The sequence below is a fragment of the Paralichthys olivaceus genome, chromosome 19 (genome assembly GCF_024713975.1).
Source record: "Paralichthys olivaceus isolate ysfri-2021 chromosome 19, ASM2471397v2, whole genome shotgun sequence".
Lineage (NCBI taxonomy): Eukaryota > Metazoa > Chordata > Actinopteri > Pleuronectiformes > Paralichthyidae > Paralichthys > Paralichthys olivaceus.
The window spans coordinates 18,103,370-18,123,367 of NC_091111.1; the positions used below are offsets into that span (position 1 = coordinate 18,103,370).

The window sequence follows — 19,998 nt, forward strand, 5'->3', positions numbered from 1 at the left end:
GTTGGACCCCAAAGCAGACGCGGACAGGAGGTTTTGCGGTTTAACAGAGTTTATTTATACGAACACAAAACAGGAGCAGGCTGGGGTGGCAGGGTGCAGGCTGGCTCGAAGATCCAGGGTGAGACGAGGATGAATGGAGGAGCAGCGAGGCGCACGGAAGGCTGGGTGGAAGGAAGGAGATACGAGGGTTAGTGAAAATCCATGAAAACGAACACGGGAGTCGAGGACATCGATAGCACATGAAGATACCGGACGGGACGGAATAATCTGGCACAGGAGTGGAGTCAGGACCAGGCTTTTATTGAGGGGATGATGAGGTGATAGAGATCAGGTGCGCCTCGTCGCTGCAGCCAGGAACCAGCCACGCCCCCTTGCCACACACACAACCTGCGCTGAGAAAAAACAGAAAAGGGGAGAGGGAGAGACACCACAACAAAACACCAACAGAATCATCACAGTACCCCCCCCTCAAGAACCGCCTCTTGGCGGTCTACCAGGCTTGTCCGGGAAACGAGAGTAAAAGTCAGTGAGGATAGTGGGGTCAAGAATAAAAGACCGGGAAACCCATTGACGTTCCTCTGGCCCATAACCCACCCAATCCACCAGATATTGGTAGCCCCGCCCTCGCCGACGTACATCCAAAACCGCCCTTACCGTGTAGGCCGGATGGTTGTCTATTACCAGGGTGGGTGGAGGGGGCTCGGCCGGAGGGCTTAGAGGGCTAGAGGACACTGGCTTGAGGAGAGAGACGTGGAAAGCAGGGTGGATCCTTAATGAAGGGGGAAGCTTGAGTCTCACTACACATGGGTTAATGACCCGATCGACCTCATACGGTCCAATGTACCTGGGGGTCAGCTTTCGGGACTCCGTCTGGAGGGGTAGATCCCGCGACGACAACCAGACCTTTTGACCTGGCAGGTACACAGGAGCAGGGGTGCGATGTCGATCGGCCAATCGCTGATTGCGGGCGGTGGTGCGGATGAGTGCTGCCCGAGCCTCGCGCCAGACCCGACGAGCACGTCGGAGGTGTGCCTGGACGGATGGAACCGCCACGTCAGTCTCCTGGGCTGGGAAGAGTGGAGGCTGGAAGCCATTGGCAGCCATGAAGGGAGACATCCCTGTGGCAGAGCAGACCAGGGAGTTGTGGGCATATTCAACCCAGGGAAGGTGGATGGCCCAGGAAGCCGGGTGTTGTGCTGTCACACAGCGCAGGGCCGCCCCCAGATCCTGGTTGGCCCGTTCTGTCTGGCCGTTGGTCTGTGGATGGTATCCAGACGATAGGCTGGCCGATGCCCCCAACGCCTGGCAAAACGCCTTCCAGGTCCTGGCTGAGAACTGTGGCCCCCTGTCCGACACGATGTCCACGGGGATGCCATGTATCCGGAACACATGGGTGACCAGTAGGTTGGCGGTCTCGAGGGCGGATGGAAGCTTCGAGAGCGGAATAAAATGAGCTGATTTGGAAAAGCGGTCCACCACGGTCAGGATGACAGTGTTCCCTCCAGAGGGGGGTAGACCTGTGATAAAGTCCACCGCTATATGCGACCAAGGGCGGTGAGGGATGGGCAGGGGGCGCAGCAATCCCGCAGGAGCCTGATGAGACGCCTTGCTCCGGGCGCAGACAGAACAGGCGGCGACAAACGCCTTGGTATCTGCCGCCATGGAGGGCCACCAGAAGCGTTGCTGCAGCAGGTTCAGGGTACGGCGACATCCAGGATGACAGGAGATCTGGGACGAATGTCCCCACTGAAGGACTGGAGATCTGACAGACGGGGGAACAAACAACCTGTTTGGTGGACATCCTTCTGGGACAGGCTGATCCCTCTGGGCCCCCTGGACCACACCTTCAATCTCCCATCCTGCTGCTCCCACCACACAGGAAGATGGCAGTATGGTGCTCCCAGACGTGTCCTCCACCGGAGGGGCAAACTGACGTGACAGAGCATCGGGCTTTATGTTCCTCGACCCCGGACGGTAGGTAAGGGTGAAGTCGAACCGCCCGAGGAACAACGCCCACCGAGCCTGGCGCGAGTTGAGCCTGCGGGCAGTGCGCAGGTATGACAGGTTCTTGTGGTCGGACCAAACAATAAACGGGTGAGTAGAACCCTCAAGCCAGTGCCTCCATTCCTGCAGGGCCAGGACGACCGCCAACAGCTCCCGGTTCCCCACATCATAGTTTTTTTCCGCTGGGGAAAGCTGGCGGGAGAAAAAGGCACAAGGGTGCTGCTTCAGGTCCGAGGTAGTGCGCTGAGAGAGCACGGCCCCCACCCCGGAGTCGGAAGCATCCACCTCCACAATGAACTGGAGAGCAGGATCCGGGTGAATTAATACAGGAGCAGAGGAAAATAGTACTTTGAGTCTGGAGAACGCCACCTCGGCTGCCTGTGACCATACAAAAGGAACCTTAACCGATGTGAGCCTGGTGAGGGGTGTAGCAACTCTGCTGTAGTCTCGGATAAACCTACGATAAAAATTGGCAAACCCGAGAAATCTCTGTAGTTGCTTCCTTGATGTAGGAGTGGGCCATTCGGCCACTGCCTTAACCTTGGCAGGGTCGGTCTTGATTTGCCCTTTCTCCACAATAAATCCCAAGAAGCTCACAGAGGACACATGAAAAATACATTTCTCCGCTTTGACATATAGTCTGTTTTCCAGGAGTCTTTTCAGTACAATGTTCACATGTTGAATATGCTCCTGGGTAGAACGTGAGAAAATCAGAATGTCATCAAGGTAAACAAACACAAAACTGTTAAGCATATCTCTCAACACATCATTTATGAGAGTCTGAAAAACGGCAGGGGCATTAGTGAGGCCGAAAGGCATGACCAAATACTCAAAGTGTCCCAGGGGAGTGTTAAACCCCGTCTTCCACTCGTCCCCCTCTCTAATTCTCACTAAGTGGTAAGCGTTGCGAAGGTCCAACTTGGAGAATATAGTGGCCTTGTGCAGGGGACCGAAGGCTGAGTCAATGAGTGGGAGGGGATACTTGTTCTTAACCGTGATATCATTGAGGCCCCTAAAATCAATGCACGGGCGAAGTGATTTGTCCTTCTTCTCCACAAGAAAAAACCCTGCCCCCAATGGTGAAGAAGAAGGACGAATAAGTCCTGTAGCCAATGAGTCTGTGATATAGGTCTCCATGGCCTCTCTCTCCGGTCTAGATAAATTATACATTTTGCTGGAAGGAAAGGGGGCGCCAGGTAGCAGATCAATACTGCAGTCATAAGGTCTATGGGGAGGAAGAGCTACTGCTAACTCCTTACTGAATACTTCCTGGAGGTGATGATATTCTGCCGGAACAAAACTGAGATCCACCGGCGTGGGTGGAGAAGGTGCGGTAGTCAGAGTGGAAGGAACGGCGGAGTGTAGGCAGTGGGAATGACAAAACAAACTCCAATTAGTGATGGAGGAGGAGGACCAGTCAATGTGAGGATTGTGAAGTTTTAACCAAGGGAGACCTAAAACTACTGGGGAAACAGGAGATGGGATAACGTAAAAAGATATTGCTTCGTGATGATTTCCGGAGAGCTGAAGGGAAATGGGAATAGTGCGATGAGTAACCTTAGCTAGGAGTCTACCATCCAGGGCGAACACCCTCTTAGGCTGCGGCAGGAGCTGAGAGGGAATTTTAGACTGGGTAACCAGTTCGGAGTCAATAAAATTGTCATCTGCCCCAGAATCAACTAAAATAGACAACGGAAGGGAGGTCTGATCCCAAGACACAGTACCTTGCAGAGTCAGGCGAGGAGGAGACGAAACAACAGCAGAATGGCTCACCAGTGCTCCTCTTGTGGCTGGTGAGCCCCCCCTTTTGGCCGAGATGGGCAGAGTGTAATCCGATGACCGTCCAGGCCACAGTAAAGGCAGAGTCCACGGAGATGGCGACGTTGACGCTCCGTAGGTGTGAGTTTCGTCCTCCCCAGGTGCATTGGTTCCTCGATGTCGAGGAGAGCAGGTGTAGAACCAGGAGGAATCCTGTCGGAGGAGGACGGTGGCAGCGGAGAGGGCGCAAGCCCCCGATGGTGAGGGCTCCTTGTCCGCATCACGGGAGGGGTATGGCTCGCCCTACCTGATCTCTCCCTGCGCCGCTCGCGGAGACGATTATCTAGACGTATAGCAAGCGAGATCAAATCGTCTAGAGAGGTCGTCTCGTCACGAGCGGCCAGCTCATCCCTCAGCTCGTCCCTTAATCCCCGGAGAAAAACCCCTTGAAGCGCTCGCTCGTCCCAGCCGCTATCGATAGCTAGAATGCGGAAGTCGATCGAGTGGTCCGCCACGGATTTCTCTCCCTGACAAAGAGAAAGGAGCCGGCTACTGGCCTCCTTACTACGCAGAGGGTGATCAAAAACTTTTAGGAATTCCTCGGTAAAAGAGGAAAAAGAAAAACAAATCGGCGAATTACTGTGGGAAATGGCAACAGCCCAAGCCGCGGCTCTCTCCGACAATAAACTCATGACGAAGGCAATCCGCGACTTGTCTGTGGAGTATGTTAACGGCTGCTGATCGAATACGAGGCTGCACTGATGGAGGAATTGTCTACCTGAGCCTAACTGCCCTGCAAACCTGGCGGGTGTGGGGATGAATGGTTCCCGGGGCTGTGTGGGAAGAGTGACCGGAGAAGCTGCTGGTGGAGATGCTGGAACTGGAGCTGGAGCGGGAGCGAGCGCCGGAGTCGTCAGCGTGGAGAGGTGAGTAGTGAGCTGTTCCATGCGGCCACCGATCAGTGCCACGTTGGAGGTAAGGTTCTGTAGAGTCTCCATAACCTCGTTCAGGGCTCTCTCGTGCTGCCCAACACGAGTTCCTTGGGACGAGAGAGCCAGTCTGAATTTTTCCGCATCCGCGGGGTCCATTTTTGGCCAGATTATTCTGTTAGGCTTAGTTCTTGAGTTGGACCCCAAAGCAGACGCGGACAGGAGGTTTTGCGGTTTAACAGAGTTTATTTATACGAACACAAAACAGGAGCAGGCTGGGGTGGCAGGGTGCAGGCTGGCTCGAAGATCCAGGGTGAGACGAGGATGAATGGAGGAGCAGCGAGGCGCACGGAAGGCTGGGTGGAAGGAAGGAGATACGAGGGTTAGTGAAAATCCATGAAAACGAACACGGGAGTCGAGGACATCGATAGCACATGAAGATACCGGACGGGACGGAATAATCTGGCACAGGAGTGGAGTCAGGACCAGGCTTTTATTGAGGGGATGATGAGGTGATAGAGATCAGGTGCGCCTCGTCGCTGCAGCCAGGAACCAGCCACGCCCCCTTGCCACACACACAACCTGCGCTGAGAAAAAACAGAAAAGGGGAGAGGGAGAGACACCACAACAAAACACCAACAGAATCATCACAACAAGAAGGCATTCATCTTCATTAGACAGTAATTGCCATCAGCAGGAGGTTTTTAGAGATGTTAATATGTGAGGAGAGAGGAAATACAGAGCTACATGTCCTGGTGGGACTTCATGCCCTCACCCAAAAGCTATTTTCTCTCAATTAATATGAGATTCGATGCCCTGTTATTAATCTGAATCGCCCAGCTTTGATTTTCCGCGGCTAACAATGTTGAATTATCACTTCGATATGTAGATTACAGCCACCGCATTATCATCTCCCCTCGCACATTTCTGCACCATTAGTCTGTAAATTGGATTTGAAGTTTTCCCAGCCACAGAAGCTGCCTGGATAATACTTCTCCTCATAATCTCCACACAAACTGTCTGAAGCAGGAGATCCATTACACAAAATATAATAACACTCCGTTTCCCCCCCAAAGCCAGTGAGCAGCGGAAAACACGTCCCAAAACAAAATATCACTCCTCCCGCAGTTATTGCTTCATTCATCGTTGTCTCCACACAATTACAACTGGAAATCCAAAAGCTAATATATTTTTATGATTCTTCACACACTTAATGGTGCTAAGTAAGAGCCCATGAGAGCAGCTGGAGAGGGATAGCTCAACAGTCTTTACAAAGCTCTGGCATGTGGATCTAAAGCTGCACTGCTCCAGCACTTTCAGCACAGTAGGACCCAACTGCAGAGGCCTTAAGCTTGGAGATAAAAAGCTTTCTCACACGGCTCAAAAGTTCACGCTGTAAATTTTTTTTGTTCTCTCCAAAACTCATTACACTCCTAAAATCGTGAGTTACGACTCCACAAAACCCCGCTGTAAAATGACTAATGGCCGACCATTAGTGAAATTACCACCTTGATACCACGCTGCCCTGCAAACATCACAATTAAATGCCAAACCACTGCTGTAAAACTGGCAGCGACAACATTAATTAGCGCGACATCACATCTGTTGCACCCTGAAAGTCGCAAGTCATGATGCGTTGTCATGTTTTTCCGATTCTCCCCTGGCCGAGACCTCAGTGAAACCTCCATCCACATCTCCTCTGCCGCTTGATAATAACTACCTCTCACTTTTAATTGCCTTGTTTTACAGCGGAGGAGAAGAGAGTGAGGGATGAGGCGTTATCGTCTGTGGAACAGCTGGGAATCAACACATGTGTCAGGTATGTGAAGTGTCTGTAGCTCATAAACATGTTTATCACGACAACTGTAGCAGCCAGGTGGGGAAACTATCTCTGGTTTCTTTAATAACCTCTGTTCTGTTATGTTTTCACCACTGTTTGCCAGTTTGTTTGATTATGAGCGAGATAACACAAAATCAACTGAACAGATTTCCATGAAACTTGGTGGAAGGATGTTTTATGGGTCAAGGAACGATTTGAAATGTTGGTGTGGATCCAGGACTTCTTCTTCACTTTAACATGCTGTCTTTAAACTTGCCAGATCGGGCAGTTTCCACCGATTTCCCAGTGAATAATTGATGAAATCCGGCACATTTTAGGGGACTGACATTTTTTGATGATATTTTTTTTGCTTCAGTTTGATACTGGAAAATATGAATGTTTAAAAAAAGCATGTGTCATGTTTTCATGCAGCGGCAGCGTATTTATTGTCTAGATTTATCGCGCACATTGATTTATATTTCATAATTAGGCATCGATCAGCGTGGAGTGAGCTCTAATCAGTTGTTTGCAAACCTCCGTCTCCTCCACTCGTTTCTAAGTGAAGACGAGAGTTGTCGTCATGTTAGCGTTTCTCACAGTGACAACAACAGCAGGTGTGATGTTTACGGTCCTCTTCGTCTTAGTTCATCTTGTTAACGTGCTAACATTCGGTGATTAGCACTAAACACAAAGTGCAGTCACTGGTGATTACAGCAACATTTACAAATCTGATTACACACAAACACATTTACAGTTTTCAGATCTAATCACACATCTGCGGTTTCTTTCACACACGTTTTACAATCTGATTATGAACACACACAGATTAAGATCATTGAGATACACACACACACACACACACACACAAACAGAAACTATTGGTACAATATTGGCGCCATAACTCTCACTTGAGTGATTTTATTTTGTAAATCTTAAAGTCAAGTTTCCAATATTTCCACATTATGGTGATTTTTAGAACTTTTTCTGAAAATCTGAGACTGTTCTCTACTTAATTCTGTCAGACTTCCCTGAATCTAATTGTGGATTCAGGACAGAGCCACAGCGATGCTCCACCATTAACCTACATTCAAACCTCTGCGTCCGTCTTTCAGTCAGCTCATGAGCTTAAGTTAAAAAAAAGGGGGGAAGGTCATTGCCAAAGAAAAAGAGAAAACTCTTCTCCCGCACAGGCAGGAAACTTAAAAGCAGTGCTGCAACAAGAAGTGGCGTTCGCTGTTTCCTAAATCAGCTGTTGTCTGAAGGACACAGCCCACAAAGGCTTGTCCTCTGTCCTTAGCCCAGCTGCTGAAAGCCCAGATGAGACGTCCGTCCACACCTTGTGTACATTTAAGTCCACGTTGACTGTAGTTGCTGTAAGCATCAGAAAACACACGCATGCATGAGTGTAAAGACCTTCACACCTGACAAAGGTGCAGTGTAAGTGTCGATCTGCGTTCACTTTAATGAAGCCACTGTGCACAATGCTCTCCTCTGTCTGTTCCTCCTGTTTCCATAAGTAGGCCCCCTGTCTAGTGTTACTGTTCTCACTCTGCTCGTTTCTGTCTTTAAGGACGCCCTGCTGCTACATTACATAATGGATGAAACTCCTTCGACGCCTTCCCCCGAAGGAGCTTTGTAGCTGAAGAGTTTCAGAACGTGTTTCAGAAAAAGTGTCATGTTCGCAGTTTTTGCGTCAATATAACACAGCATGAGAGCGTTACACTCAGAGCACTGTGTCTTCTCGGATTAAATTTCGTGAGACATAAAATTTGGAATTAATCCGTGACTTTACAAGTGTCAGATCTGTTCAGCGAAACCTGACTTGTTGAATATAGTTTTGACAGCTCCGTCTGGGTATTTGCACGAGGCCTCTGCGTTTCCTTGTCTCTCCGTTCAGTGATATAAACTCAACACACACTTTTCTGGTCCGTGTCAGATGCACACGTTTGCCGTGAATCTCAGGGATTTATTTTTCATCTGGTGACAGGGCAGAGCTTCCTGCAGCTCATTGATCTCATTGTCACGTTCATGAGACCAGTCTGTGAAATCTTTTGCTTCGTGTCATGGAGCGTTCTCATGGAAGGAGCCGTTAGAAAACAGATTTTGAGGCGTTTTCGGAAATCATTCGAACCATGATTGATGAAGAGGCCACCACCACCACCACCATTCTGAACTGTTGACACAAGGCAGGTTGAGTCCTTGGATTCAGGCTGTTGATGCCAAAGTCCGACCCAACCATCTGCAGCCTCATCAAAAACTCAGATTAATCAGACCAGGCTTCTTTTTTTTTCGCCTTTAGTTTTCCAGTTTTGGTGAATGTGTTTCCTCTACAGCCTCAGATTTCTGTTCTTGGCAGCCGATGTGGTTTTGTGCTGAAACCTCAAGGTTGGACGTGTTCTGAGAAGCTTCTCTGCTCACCACAGTTGTAGAGAGTTTAGTTATCTTAGTGACCTAAAGTAGCGTCTGCTCTGTCTCGTTTCCACAGATACAGCAGATACCTCAAGCTGCTCAACGATGATGACGCTGTGCACGACTTGACGCTGCTAACGAAGCACCTAAAGATCTTCTTGTCCTCACAGAGAATTAAAACTTCTTCAGAGCTCAGTATCCTTTTCCTTTTCGATTTGTATATTTTACTCGCCCATTTTGCAAATGTGTTAATAATTGAATTAATTGTTTATCCCCATTAAACCTCTAGATACTTTAAGTAGTTTACAGTCAAGTGGGAAACCCTAAACAAAATGCTGATCTTTGAGGGGAGAGTTTAACTTTGACAGTATTTCCAGAGTTTATTCAGTGATGCTAAATGAAAACACTCTCATTCTGCTTTATTTATTATTCTTAATCATTACAAGTGATGTGTTGACAGAGTGTGTTATTAATAGATGAGGCTTGTCTGTCAATCAGTTTCAAAGAGCACGTATGTGATGTTTCACTGGATGTGTTCGTTATCGAGGGTTTAGACTCATCGTCTCATTTACAGAAGATCCACCGACGACGGCTTTCCAGAACTTTAAACTGCTGAGAGACGATTAAGTAATAAACTGCATGTTGTTAATTCAGAAGACATATGAAGGTGTAAGGTGGTTCTCTTGATTAAAACTGTTTCTATTTAAAATTAGGGTCCTTTACAGTCCACACTCTGTTTTATATATTCCCAATGAACCACTTTCATGTTTATTTGACATTGTTGTGCGTCTGAATTTGTCCTTTCGGCTCTTTAACTCTGTCCGCCAGTCACTCAGCAGCATTGTTACCCAGGCCACGACTGGCTGGCCTCCACGGTTTTCCTCATCATGGCTGGAGATCCGGAGCGATCTCTGTGTTTGTTGCTCGGCCTCTCCTCTCTGCTTACCTCCGCATTCATCTGGCCTGCAGGGATACATGCATCTGTGAGTATAATGGCATGCAAATACAGAAACAGCACAATGAGTTTAGACGCAGACAAAAAAGGACTTAGCGAGGGGTTGAAATTTGCAGTAGTGTTGCACCATAGAAGGAAAAATCAAATGGTAGCAGGTTTGAAAGACTTTAATACCCACAGAGTCACATATCAATCTCTTGAATCCTAATATTGACAGACAATGCCACTAGTTACTCAGTTCAACTCTTGAATGATTTAGCTATTTGTGTTTCAAAGGCCATATCTCCCATGCAACGCTTTATATATTCACGTAAACCTCCTTAAATTAAAGATGAGACTTGGACTTTGATGTAGTGTCTATGATTTTATTTTAAAAGAGCCTGAAAGACGTAAGGACCCCCAACCTATGATTTAAATGATCCTGCTCATATGTGAAATGCTCCTTTTAAAAATCCTCATTGAATCCCACCTCTTCCACATCCATCATTTCAACCATAACTGCAAAGAAAACCCCGACGAATGAAGCTGGTGATGAATCGTAACAATATTTATTCACACGACTTGAGGCCGCGTTGTCATTTTTCAATATGATGCAAAACAAACAGGATGTTATTTTGCTGGGCTGAGAAAGACGAGCGAGACCGAGATAGAGACAAATGAGTGGTGGGGGGAAAAAAAGTCAAATGAATAGTTCGACTGAGGGGAAGAAGTGAAAGTCTATTTTCAATTGGTCCAAATTGCAGGGGGGAGAACTGAGGTGCTGAGATGAAGTTTTACTCTCATTATACCCACCTCTGTCATCTTGCTGTCTCTGTAGTCTCAATCAATTACGTCTCAATTGGACTCGGCTGAACGTGTGTTTGCGATGCAGCTGGTGAACGTCCCCACACGGCAGTTACCCTCCATCTACACGGCGTGGTCGATTTGGTCAATAGTGCAGAAAACAGAAAGGGCACAAATAATTAAGAGGCAGAGGCAAAATATAGGAGGACGAGGGCGTTGTTGACACACACACACACACAGACAAAGCTGTTTCTGTTTGCATTACTCAGGATGAAGGTTGTGTCATAAAGTCAGAGCTGTTTTATCTTTATTTAACGTTTTCATTTCCATTGTTTCTTCCACTAAGAATCCACAAATATCGAACATCATTTACATTTTACATTTATCTCAATAAATCCAGCAGTATTTCCAAGATCAAGATGAAATGCCTTGTGTTTTGCGGTGACAGGTGCACGTTCCTGTGGAGGCCGCTGAGTCAGGAATCCCTCCTGTCTACTGGTGCACGGCTCATTACGTGGAAATGCTGCTGAAAGTCGAGGTTCCTCTGGTCCACTCGGCGTTCAGGATGTCTGGTTTCACCCCGTCACAGGTATCATCTTCAGAGAACCAGACAAACACCTCAATAAACGATGTGGGGCGTTTCTATCACGCTGTTGTTTAAATGTACAGAAGGAAATAAAGAAGATAGAGTGCGGCCCAGAAAGGCTGTTCAGAGGATACATCAATTTTAAAGGTTTATGGGTAAATATTGTATTTTCGAGTACGTGCTATCGGATGTCGATGTGTTTCTATCGTCAGTCTTAAGCCAAGAGTTCATTTACATGAGATGTAATGGGTTTGAGAAATTCCACACCGTTGTCACATCTTCTAAGTAAGTTTGAAGAAATACTTTGGATTCACAGAGGATTTTTATTGGGTCACTCCATGAAGATTTCTCTCTGCGTTATTGTGTCAAGCTTTGTAAGAATTGTGCAGCTAAACCCGATGCATTATTCAAACAGGAATCAACGCTCACGGAAAGTTGGACCGAAGTTTGAAGTCAATAGTTTGTGTCTAGACTGCTGGCAGTTAGCTTTGATCAAATATTTAAATCTTGCTTTTTGTAATAATTTCCATTTTCTGAGCCTCTTAGATCAACACAGTGCATCGACTGCTAATGGAGGGAATAAAGAGAAGTGAACATTTCATCACCGACAACACAGAGAAAGACATCAGTCCATTTTCTGTTTGTTGCCGTTTTAATATTTAATCAATGGCGTCAACGAGACCAAAAGCAGGTTAAGCAACTTTTATTAGCACAGTGTTTGTTGCTCTGTGAAATATTTCTCTTTTTATTCTGCTTTGAATTCATTTTAATGTAAAATAACAAAATCCAGCCCTGACATTTAATCAGTTTTCTCTTTTTATTACACAGCAGTCAGATATTTGCTCCTCTGCACTCTGTATTCTTCTCTCACACCGAGGTAGAGAAAACGTTTTTCACCTTGAATCCTCTTATGTTTCATCCTGTCTTCTTTGTGTCGGCATTTGACAATTGAGGCTCGCACATTGTACGGCGGCGAGGATGCTTATAAGACTCGCCACATTAGCATCAAAGATCTGAACTTGCCGTCTCCGGGGTGCAGCAGTGAGTTAACATTCAGCTCAGCACTTTGCTCTTCAAGGCGATAATCGGCACCTGGTCTTCAGTCGGTGAAGGAAATATCTATTCTGAGTTTTTGAAAGTCTGACAAAGCAGCAGTGGAAAAATGGAGCATTATTCACCAGATGTTTAAAAATCCCAGACAGTCAGACTATTTGACAAAAGGAGTGTGTGACAGGGAGGATAAATAAGCCGAGCCAGGGGAAGAATCCTGTGTGCAGCTCGGGTCTTGAATAGGAAAACGCTTTTAATCAGGTGTTTGTGGTCCTCATTCATTCTCCACACTGAGCTTCAACAATTCTTTACATCACTTAACAGTCAAAGGTTTTCATCCACTAACTCAAAGAGTCACTTATAATTCAGCCAATGAATAAGTTTAGGTGAAGATTTTAATTCCCGATTGTTGTCTTAATGAATCATTTCTTCCCTCAGTTTCTAACATTTCAAATCACACAGATATTCAAGAATAACAACATTGAGTAATGTCTGAGAACATTCAGTGTTCCACACACACAGAGGCAGAGTCTCCGGCTGCTGTGACCTGACCTGCTCAGATTAGTCACAGCTCTAATAGCCTGTTTATAACGGAATGGGAATAAAGTAAAGAATACTGAGAGGAAACACCGTCACGCTCACCTGTGGCCGCTGAGCTTTAACTCTCAGGAACAACAACGACGACAGAGAAAACCACATTCAGAAAAGAGCTGCACCTAGAAACACCTCAGGGAGAGAGAGAGAAAGTGCAGTAACACAAATTAAGGACGTGTTGTATTGTCGTTACATACGAGCTGAGAAGGCGGGGGGGGGGGGGGGGGTAATCCAATATGTTTGTATGTTTGAGCAGACGCGTGTCATCAGTGAACACAGTGGATAATTATTTCCATGACAATTAGTTGAAACCCAGCGTGTGCCCTGGGTGCTGTCTGCAGAATGATTGGAAAGCAGAATACGAGGGCGTGAAGCTCCATCAAATTCAAAGCTGCTGATTGTAGTGAAATCATAATCTGGAACAGCAGAGATCCGCCAAAACCAGAAGTAGATTCTACCGAGCATGACGCAGTTAACAAATGCTGCTTCCCTCCGAGGCTCTTCTCTCCGAGCACGTGAGCAACTTTCACCGTGTTGTGTTTTTACTGCACTTTCTACCAGCACAGCCGACGTGAAGGGAACCTCCACTGTGTTCCCTAAAGGAAGAATAACGACTTTCTATTCTTAACCTGCCTGTTTGGAATGGGCATGGTTTGTTTGGCCTGTGTTTAGCTTTCTTTTTTAAAACTGTAAAAAGTTACTTGCAGTAATTAAGTCGTGGTAAATAAAGATCCGCTGCCGGACACGGTCCACAGAAGCCCGAAGTCGCCGCCGCCGCAGCTGTTCACCTGTTTATTCAAAGTTCAGTGAAGCTCAGCTCAGTTTGTAAAACCTTGTTCTGGAGAATCAGTTGCTGTCGTTGTCGTGAACGAGCTGCTCAACTATCATCATAATTGAATGTGTCTTAAAATACACATGCCAAGTGTGAACTTGATAAAATGATAACTGTGACTCTCTTGATTTGAATTCTTGGTATTAAGTAGGGAACTTGGCAATTGTAATAATAACAGATTGAAGCTCAGTCCCTCAAAGACTCTTTGCCTTGAATTTCACCCCGATGTTTAAGCATGTGAGTTATTTCAACATGTTTCTAGAGAGATTGTTCTGGAGAAGCCGATGAGGCAGAGTCAGCAGGTTGAGTAAATAAATCGTAAAACTTCAGACACACTCTTAAAGAACAGAGCATCTCCCCTGTTAATGTAATTGAACCATTCTTTTATCTGGCAGGTTTATGAGCAACTCAGTCTTGTCCATAAACCTTTAATGTGAAAATGTACACATTAGTAAAACTTGACATGAATTTCACTTTAGAGCACAAGCTGTGTTTTATCATGTTTCCATGTGAACAACGCTTGACGATTAACAGCACACTGCTAATGAGGCGAGAAGGTTTTTCTTTTAAATCCTAAATCTAATTGGTCCTCCGTGGAATATACAATTTAAAAACTGGCACCCGTCTGCATTACCATCCACCGCATCCCAGCTTGTGTGTGTGTCTGTGTTTGTGTGTCCACCGACTCTGCATCTGGAGCGTTTAGGGCTCAGCTATCTTTACGCACCAGGTTTACTTCTCTGGTCCGACTTGTGTCTCTGAGGCGTGAAATTCACTTGCGAATGTATTAAAATTCCTATATTTATTGCCAGTTGACTTGCAATGAATTTTTAATGATGCATTTCATTTGTTTCTGAACACACGGGCGATACACAAGTCGCTGAGCTGCAGATACGATCATTTTCTGAACACGACAAAAAACACACAGCAGTGCTGCAACATCGATTATATGGAGGAGTGATACAGAGAAAGTTAGAGGCAACAAACCACAGCATCATTTCCTGCATCTTAACAAGCTGTAAATGTGTATTTGAACTTGTTACTCATGCAAAATGTTCAGGAAGACTTCAGACTATATTAGAAATACGACGACTAAACAAAAAACTCTTGGATTATTATGAGTCATCGTTTCTTTGCCCTGTATTAGATGCAGCTCATTGAGACTCGGCCTCAGAGAAGTTTGTAAAACCTGAGTGTAAACATCTTTCTCTCCACAGATGTGCCTCCACTGGCTGACGCAGTGTTTCTGGAACTATCTGGACTGGACAGAAATCTGCCACTACGTTTCCACCTGTGTGGTGATGGGTCCCGACTACCAGGTTTACCTGTGCGTCGCCATTTTCAAACACCTGCAGCCAGAGATCCTGCAGCACACTCAGTCCCAGGAGCTGCAGATCTTCCTCAAGGTGAGACGTTGCATCAGAATCATTATTAACAGAACTATGAGCTACTGCAGCTACTTTGTGATTTGGGCTCAAACATCTACATTTCTTTAAGTGCAGAGTTCTGCAGTCGCTGCTGTAAAACTCTTTGAAATCTGCCAGTCATCCGTGATTCACCTCCTTTATGAATAAAAGAATTTGTCCGCTAAAACCTCCTCCTATGTTGTGTTCTGCACCCTCCCCCGCCCCTCAAAAAAAGAAAAAGAAGCCTGTTCTAGAAGTTTTACGTTTCCCTGAAATAAGTTTTGCTCGTTGAATTGGGTGAAAGCTGAAGTGTGGAGTGGCCCCAAGGATTTCACACAAGGTCTAAAGTCAAAGTCTGATAGATGTCGACTATCACTAATGTCCCAGGCAACATTAAACGACAGGATTGTGAGTGAGACAAGGCTTGACATGAAGCACTCATCGTCATTACTCATTAAGCATCTCAGACTGTCTTGTCTCCGCCTGATAGCTCTGGTATTAACATCGCCATGAGCCACCACTGACAGTTTTTGTGAATAAAAGATCAGTTATTGAGGCTTTATCTGAGGAAGTTCCTCTAATGAGCCGTAGCATCAGATACCGCAGCGTGAGACAGCAGTGAGACGGAGTGTGTTTGTGTGCGCGTCTGTGGGAGAGAGGAACTTTCAACCATCCTCGTCCTGAGCCGAACCGTTCAAAGTTTTAGACGCGCCGGTTTGCGTCTGACGACCTCATCGTCCTCTCCGCTGTGTCTCTGTGTGGGAACAACGAAGTGTTTTAATCAGACAGACGTGGTGACAGAGGGTTTTTTAAACATTCACACCCTCACACACACACACACACTCACCCCTCGACATGTATCCTGTCTCACAAGGGGGTATATCTATATTTCATCTAAATTAAAATTTGAAAAGGCAAATGACTTGTTGCCATCGCTCTGAGTCTGATGAGAGTTTAATAGTGGAGAAGCCTAAGTGGTGAGATTGAAGTTGTCAGAAAAAGGGAGTGTTATGTGCCGGCAGGAGGTTAAATGAAACCACAGAGCGAAAGAATAAAAGCATTCATTATCACTGCCCTTTAATAAGAGCCAAAACAAATACCTGTATGACATAATGATGAATAATACATACGATACATTGAGCCATGTTTGTGAAAACTATAAATACATAAACTTTAAATAAAATGAAAATACAACCAAATATATAGAGCTTGAATTAAAAACATAAACATCAGCACATATCAGCAAACACTACTGCTGATACCAACATGTCTAAATGTCTGTGAAACCCTCATACTCTACTTTCAATTGTCAGTTTTCATATTATTACTTTGGTACATGCAGTACACCACAGTTGTACTAAGTACCAGCAGTAGTAAAGTACTCTATCTCCCCTTATCCCTCCACAAAATGTCATGGAAAAAAATAACCTTCTTGACGGATGTAATTTGCTTTTAGGTATAATCTGAAACGGTGCATCAAACGGTGACATTTAATATTGACAGATAATATTTCTGTGTTCTATATATGCGGTGAAGATTATGAAGTACAGCGAGCAGCTTGTGTCACAGTGTTAAAAACATCAGCACGAAGTATATTTCGTTAAACTTAATGGATCCACATTAGCAGGACTTTTAAATTCCCGTGCACTCACGTCCTTGCGTCTCTTTTTTTTTTTTTCCCTCTCAACCCTTAATTCTCCCAGAGAAGATAACAGACCAAGAATACTCTCCCAAGTGATTTATGTGGCTTATCTCCAGTCTCCTTCATGGTTTTCACAGTGTCAGCAGCCTGGTGCGATAAATGAACGGGCAGAGCAACTTTAGTTTTGATGATTCTTCAGGATTAATCTCACTCTGCAAGAATCTCAAATAAAGACTCTGACAGTCCGACTAACATCCAGCGGGAGGCTTTGTGTAGCTCTTATGTTTCGACGAGAGGAATAGTGTTCCATAAATAAAATATGGATTTAATAGCTTTAAAGTTATGTCACTGGTTCTCCTGACAATAAAGCCAGACTTTATTAACTTCAGTAGATCAAACAAGTATTACACCGCAAACCTGTACTTCATAATACCCTAAATTAAGAATTAAAAGATGATTTCTGGCAAATAAAGTGTGTTTTTTGTAGTAATTTACTGTTTCCTTGAATATTGTTAAGAGCCAGAGTTCTCCATCAGCCTGAAAAACTAATTTATCTCTGACATTATGGGCTCCACACTATTTACAACCTTGAATAATAATTCAAAAAGACATTTCAATAAATCTATTGCTTGTCTGTGTCCTTCACACAAATCTGAACTGGGGAAAATTGATCAATCAAGCTGGACATTCCCCTCCATTATGGGATCCACTGATCTAAGAGAATTAAGCTTAATTAACGTATACTTGTACGTAGTTTATGTCTGTTAATCTTATTAATTGAAGGTTTATTTGCTCCAATGTTCAGAAAACACATCACTTTCCTCAAACTGTCAATTACTGCAGCTTTTTTTAAGCTTTGCAGAAGTTTACATTCACGACTAACCTAAATATCTCAAACCTAAAACATCTCCTTGAAGAAGGAGAGGTTAGTGTGAGTCCCAGTTCACTTTTTTAAAACCCTACTGTAAAGTCTGCGGCCACACCTGCAGCTCTGCGAGGCTGCACCAGGGAAACTCTGTCTGTTGTGGTTATTTTGAACGAGAGACCCCGAGCAGCAGAAAATGTAGTGTGTTTAAATTGCACTCCAAGTATTGACAGTGTTCTCATCGCACCGTGTCCTTGTCAGAGTTATTTACCTGCTGAAATTAGATTTCCCCCAAACACACGCTCTGCAAAGTGATGAAAGCAAATGAGGGAAGTGCTGACAAGTTGCAGGAGTCATTAAACCGTGGCGTATCTTTCAAAGCTCCGGCCTGGAGAACGACAGTCGGTGAAATCGTGGTGTTTGGCGCGTTGTTGTTATTCTGATGCACGGTGTCCTCTGCGTGCAGCGTTCCTCAGGCTACTAATTGATTTTGCCACTTGCAACATAATGCACAGCAATCACAGTTGTTTGCTCTGTTGTTTTCATTGCCCACCAGGTTGGATGTTGTCACGACAGATGCTCAGACGCTCGGGAAGCAATTATGGCAGCTGAAATTAAAATCCTGTCTGAAATAAAGCATTTTTACCTGGTCTGACGCGTGTCTCTTACACAGTGAAGAAACGACATATAACATATCTGCAATTCGGTTTTGTTGCGCCCTTTTTTCCCCCGACACGTAAAACATCATTAACCGAATGCTACACGAGGATGTTGTTTACTGGCATGTCGCAGAATTCGATCGCAGAGATTTAATCAGATTTTCTGTGACTTTGAAATAGATTGAATGCAAAATACTATAATGAAAAGGGTTATATTGAATTATTCACACCTCCTAACAAAGTATGATAAGAGAGAATGCCACCTTCTTCCTGAACAGCTCAAACACTGATGTTGTGCATTTATTCTGTCTTCACATCTCGGGACACGGAGTTCAGTTTCCTCCCAGCTGTAATAACAGGAGCTTTTTATTAAAACTAATGAGCTGATGAAAGTTGCAGCAACAATCTGTTCTTTAAAAGTACCAACAAGGCAACTGAAAGTACAGAAAGTTTCCCAAGTACTTTGTAAAGTGGTACTACAGCGATTTGATACTGCACTCCGTCAAATTAGAGACACACTCAGGAGACACTGTCTGAAATCACTGCGTTACTTCTCCCGACGCAACGGACGAGCAGTCGTTGGTCTCACTTTCTACTCTACTTACAGCACGATGTCCTATTTCCCATAATGCTGCATGTTTTTGTGACCCCCCCCCAGTCTCCATGTTCTGTCGTAACCTTCAAACAGGGGTCAGGGGTCATTCTCTCACACCTCTGGAGCCACAGATGACATTATACAAGTGTTCACAGAGCCTGAGTAGTAAACTGACCTTTACGTGTAAAAAATAAAATAAATAACTAAATCATTAGAACGAAACTTTGACTTGGTCCAGTGTTGACCTTCCGCCCCTCCCCCCCTCTACCCTACAGGAGGAGCCGATTCGGGGCTTCAAGTTCAGCAGCTACCTGGAGTTCATGGAGCGACTGGAGAGAAGCTACAGAGACATTGTTCTCACCGACATGAAAACTGTCAGAAACTTTGTAGGGTAGGAACACGTGCACACGCTCAGCACAGGAACAACTTTATATAAAGGTGCGTCTGATCTGCCTTGACTTCCCTGAAGCTTTTCTCTGTAACTCTCTACAGACGCTAAATGATTTTTCTTGCTGTGCTAAGTTGTACATTGGTGTGTATCATGTAAATACTTTTTTGATGTTTTTAATTGTCTGTATTTTCTTCGTGTTAACGATTTAAACATCTTTATTCCTTTCTGAGAATAGATGTTGTCTGGGTTCATTCTTGTTCTAAACATTAAATCAAGTTAACGGTGACAAAGGAGAACAGATTCTCCCAACCTGTGAATCAGTAGGTTACACTGTGGAGGATTCATATATACAGAACGTTCTGTAGCACTGGTCGTCCACAGTATTAGATCCTGTGCCGCCGCGCTGCAGAGACTCAAGGTCTCGTGGCAGTGTCACAAATCATTAATGCCGGTACACGCACCGATGCATCACGCGGCCTCCTGTGTTTGTGTACTTGTGCAGGCCTTTGTATGAAAGATGCATGAGGAAGGTTGTATCATCGGGATAAACTCTCATTAGTAACCAAGGCCTTTTCTCTCTCCCTCCCTGCACGGCGGTTCTGTTGTCCCTCTTCAGACTCACCGAGGGCTGAATAATAAATGAAGTCATCAGATCACCCATCCGTCTCTCTCCCACAACTACTGCAGTTAGGCAACAGGGCACAGCAGAGCTGGTGGCTTA

The 19,998-nt window shown here is 45.2% G+C and overlaps 1 protein-coding gene across 2 annotated transcripts in view; it reads left to right on the forward strand.

Annotated features, from left to right (window-relative positions):
- Window positions 1-19,509, forward strand: part of tbc1d32 (TBC1 domain family, member 32) — a 50,723-nt gene extending 31,214 nt beyond the window's left edge. For both annotated transcript variants that reach the window (XM_069514904.1, XM_069514905.1), the window contains exons 29-34: window positions 6,441-6,510; window positions 8,996-9,114; window positions 9,748-9,902; window positions 11,106-11,246; window positions 14,937-15,125; window positions 19,162-19,509. In XM_069514904.1, the coding sequence (XP_069371005.1) occupies window positions 6,441-6,510; window positions 8,996-9,114; window positions 9,748-9,902; window positions 11,106-11,246; window positions 14,937-15,125; window positions 19,162-19,281 (794 nt within the window). In that variant the 3' untranslated portion in view covers window positions 19,282-19,509. The remainder of the gene's footprint in view (window positions 1-6,440; window positions 6,511-8,995; window positions 9,115-9,747; window positions 9,903-11,105; window positions 11,247-14,936; window positions 15,126-19,161) is intronic.
- The last annotated feature ends 489 nt before the right edge of the window (window positions 19,510-19,998 follow it).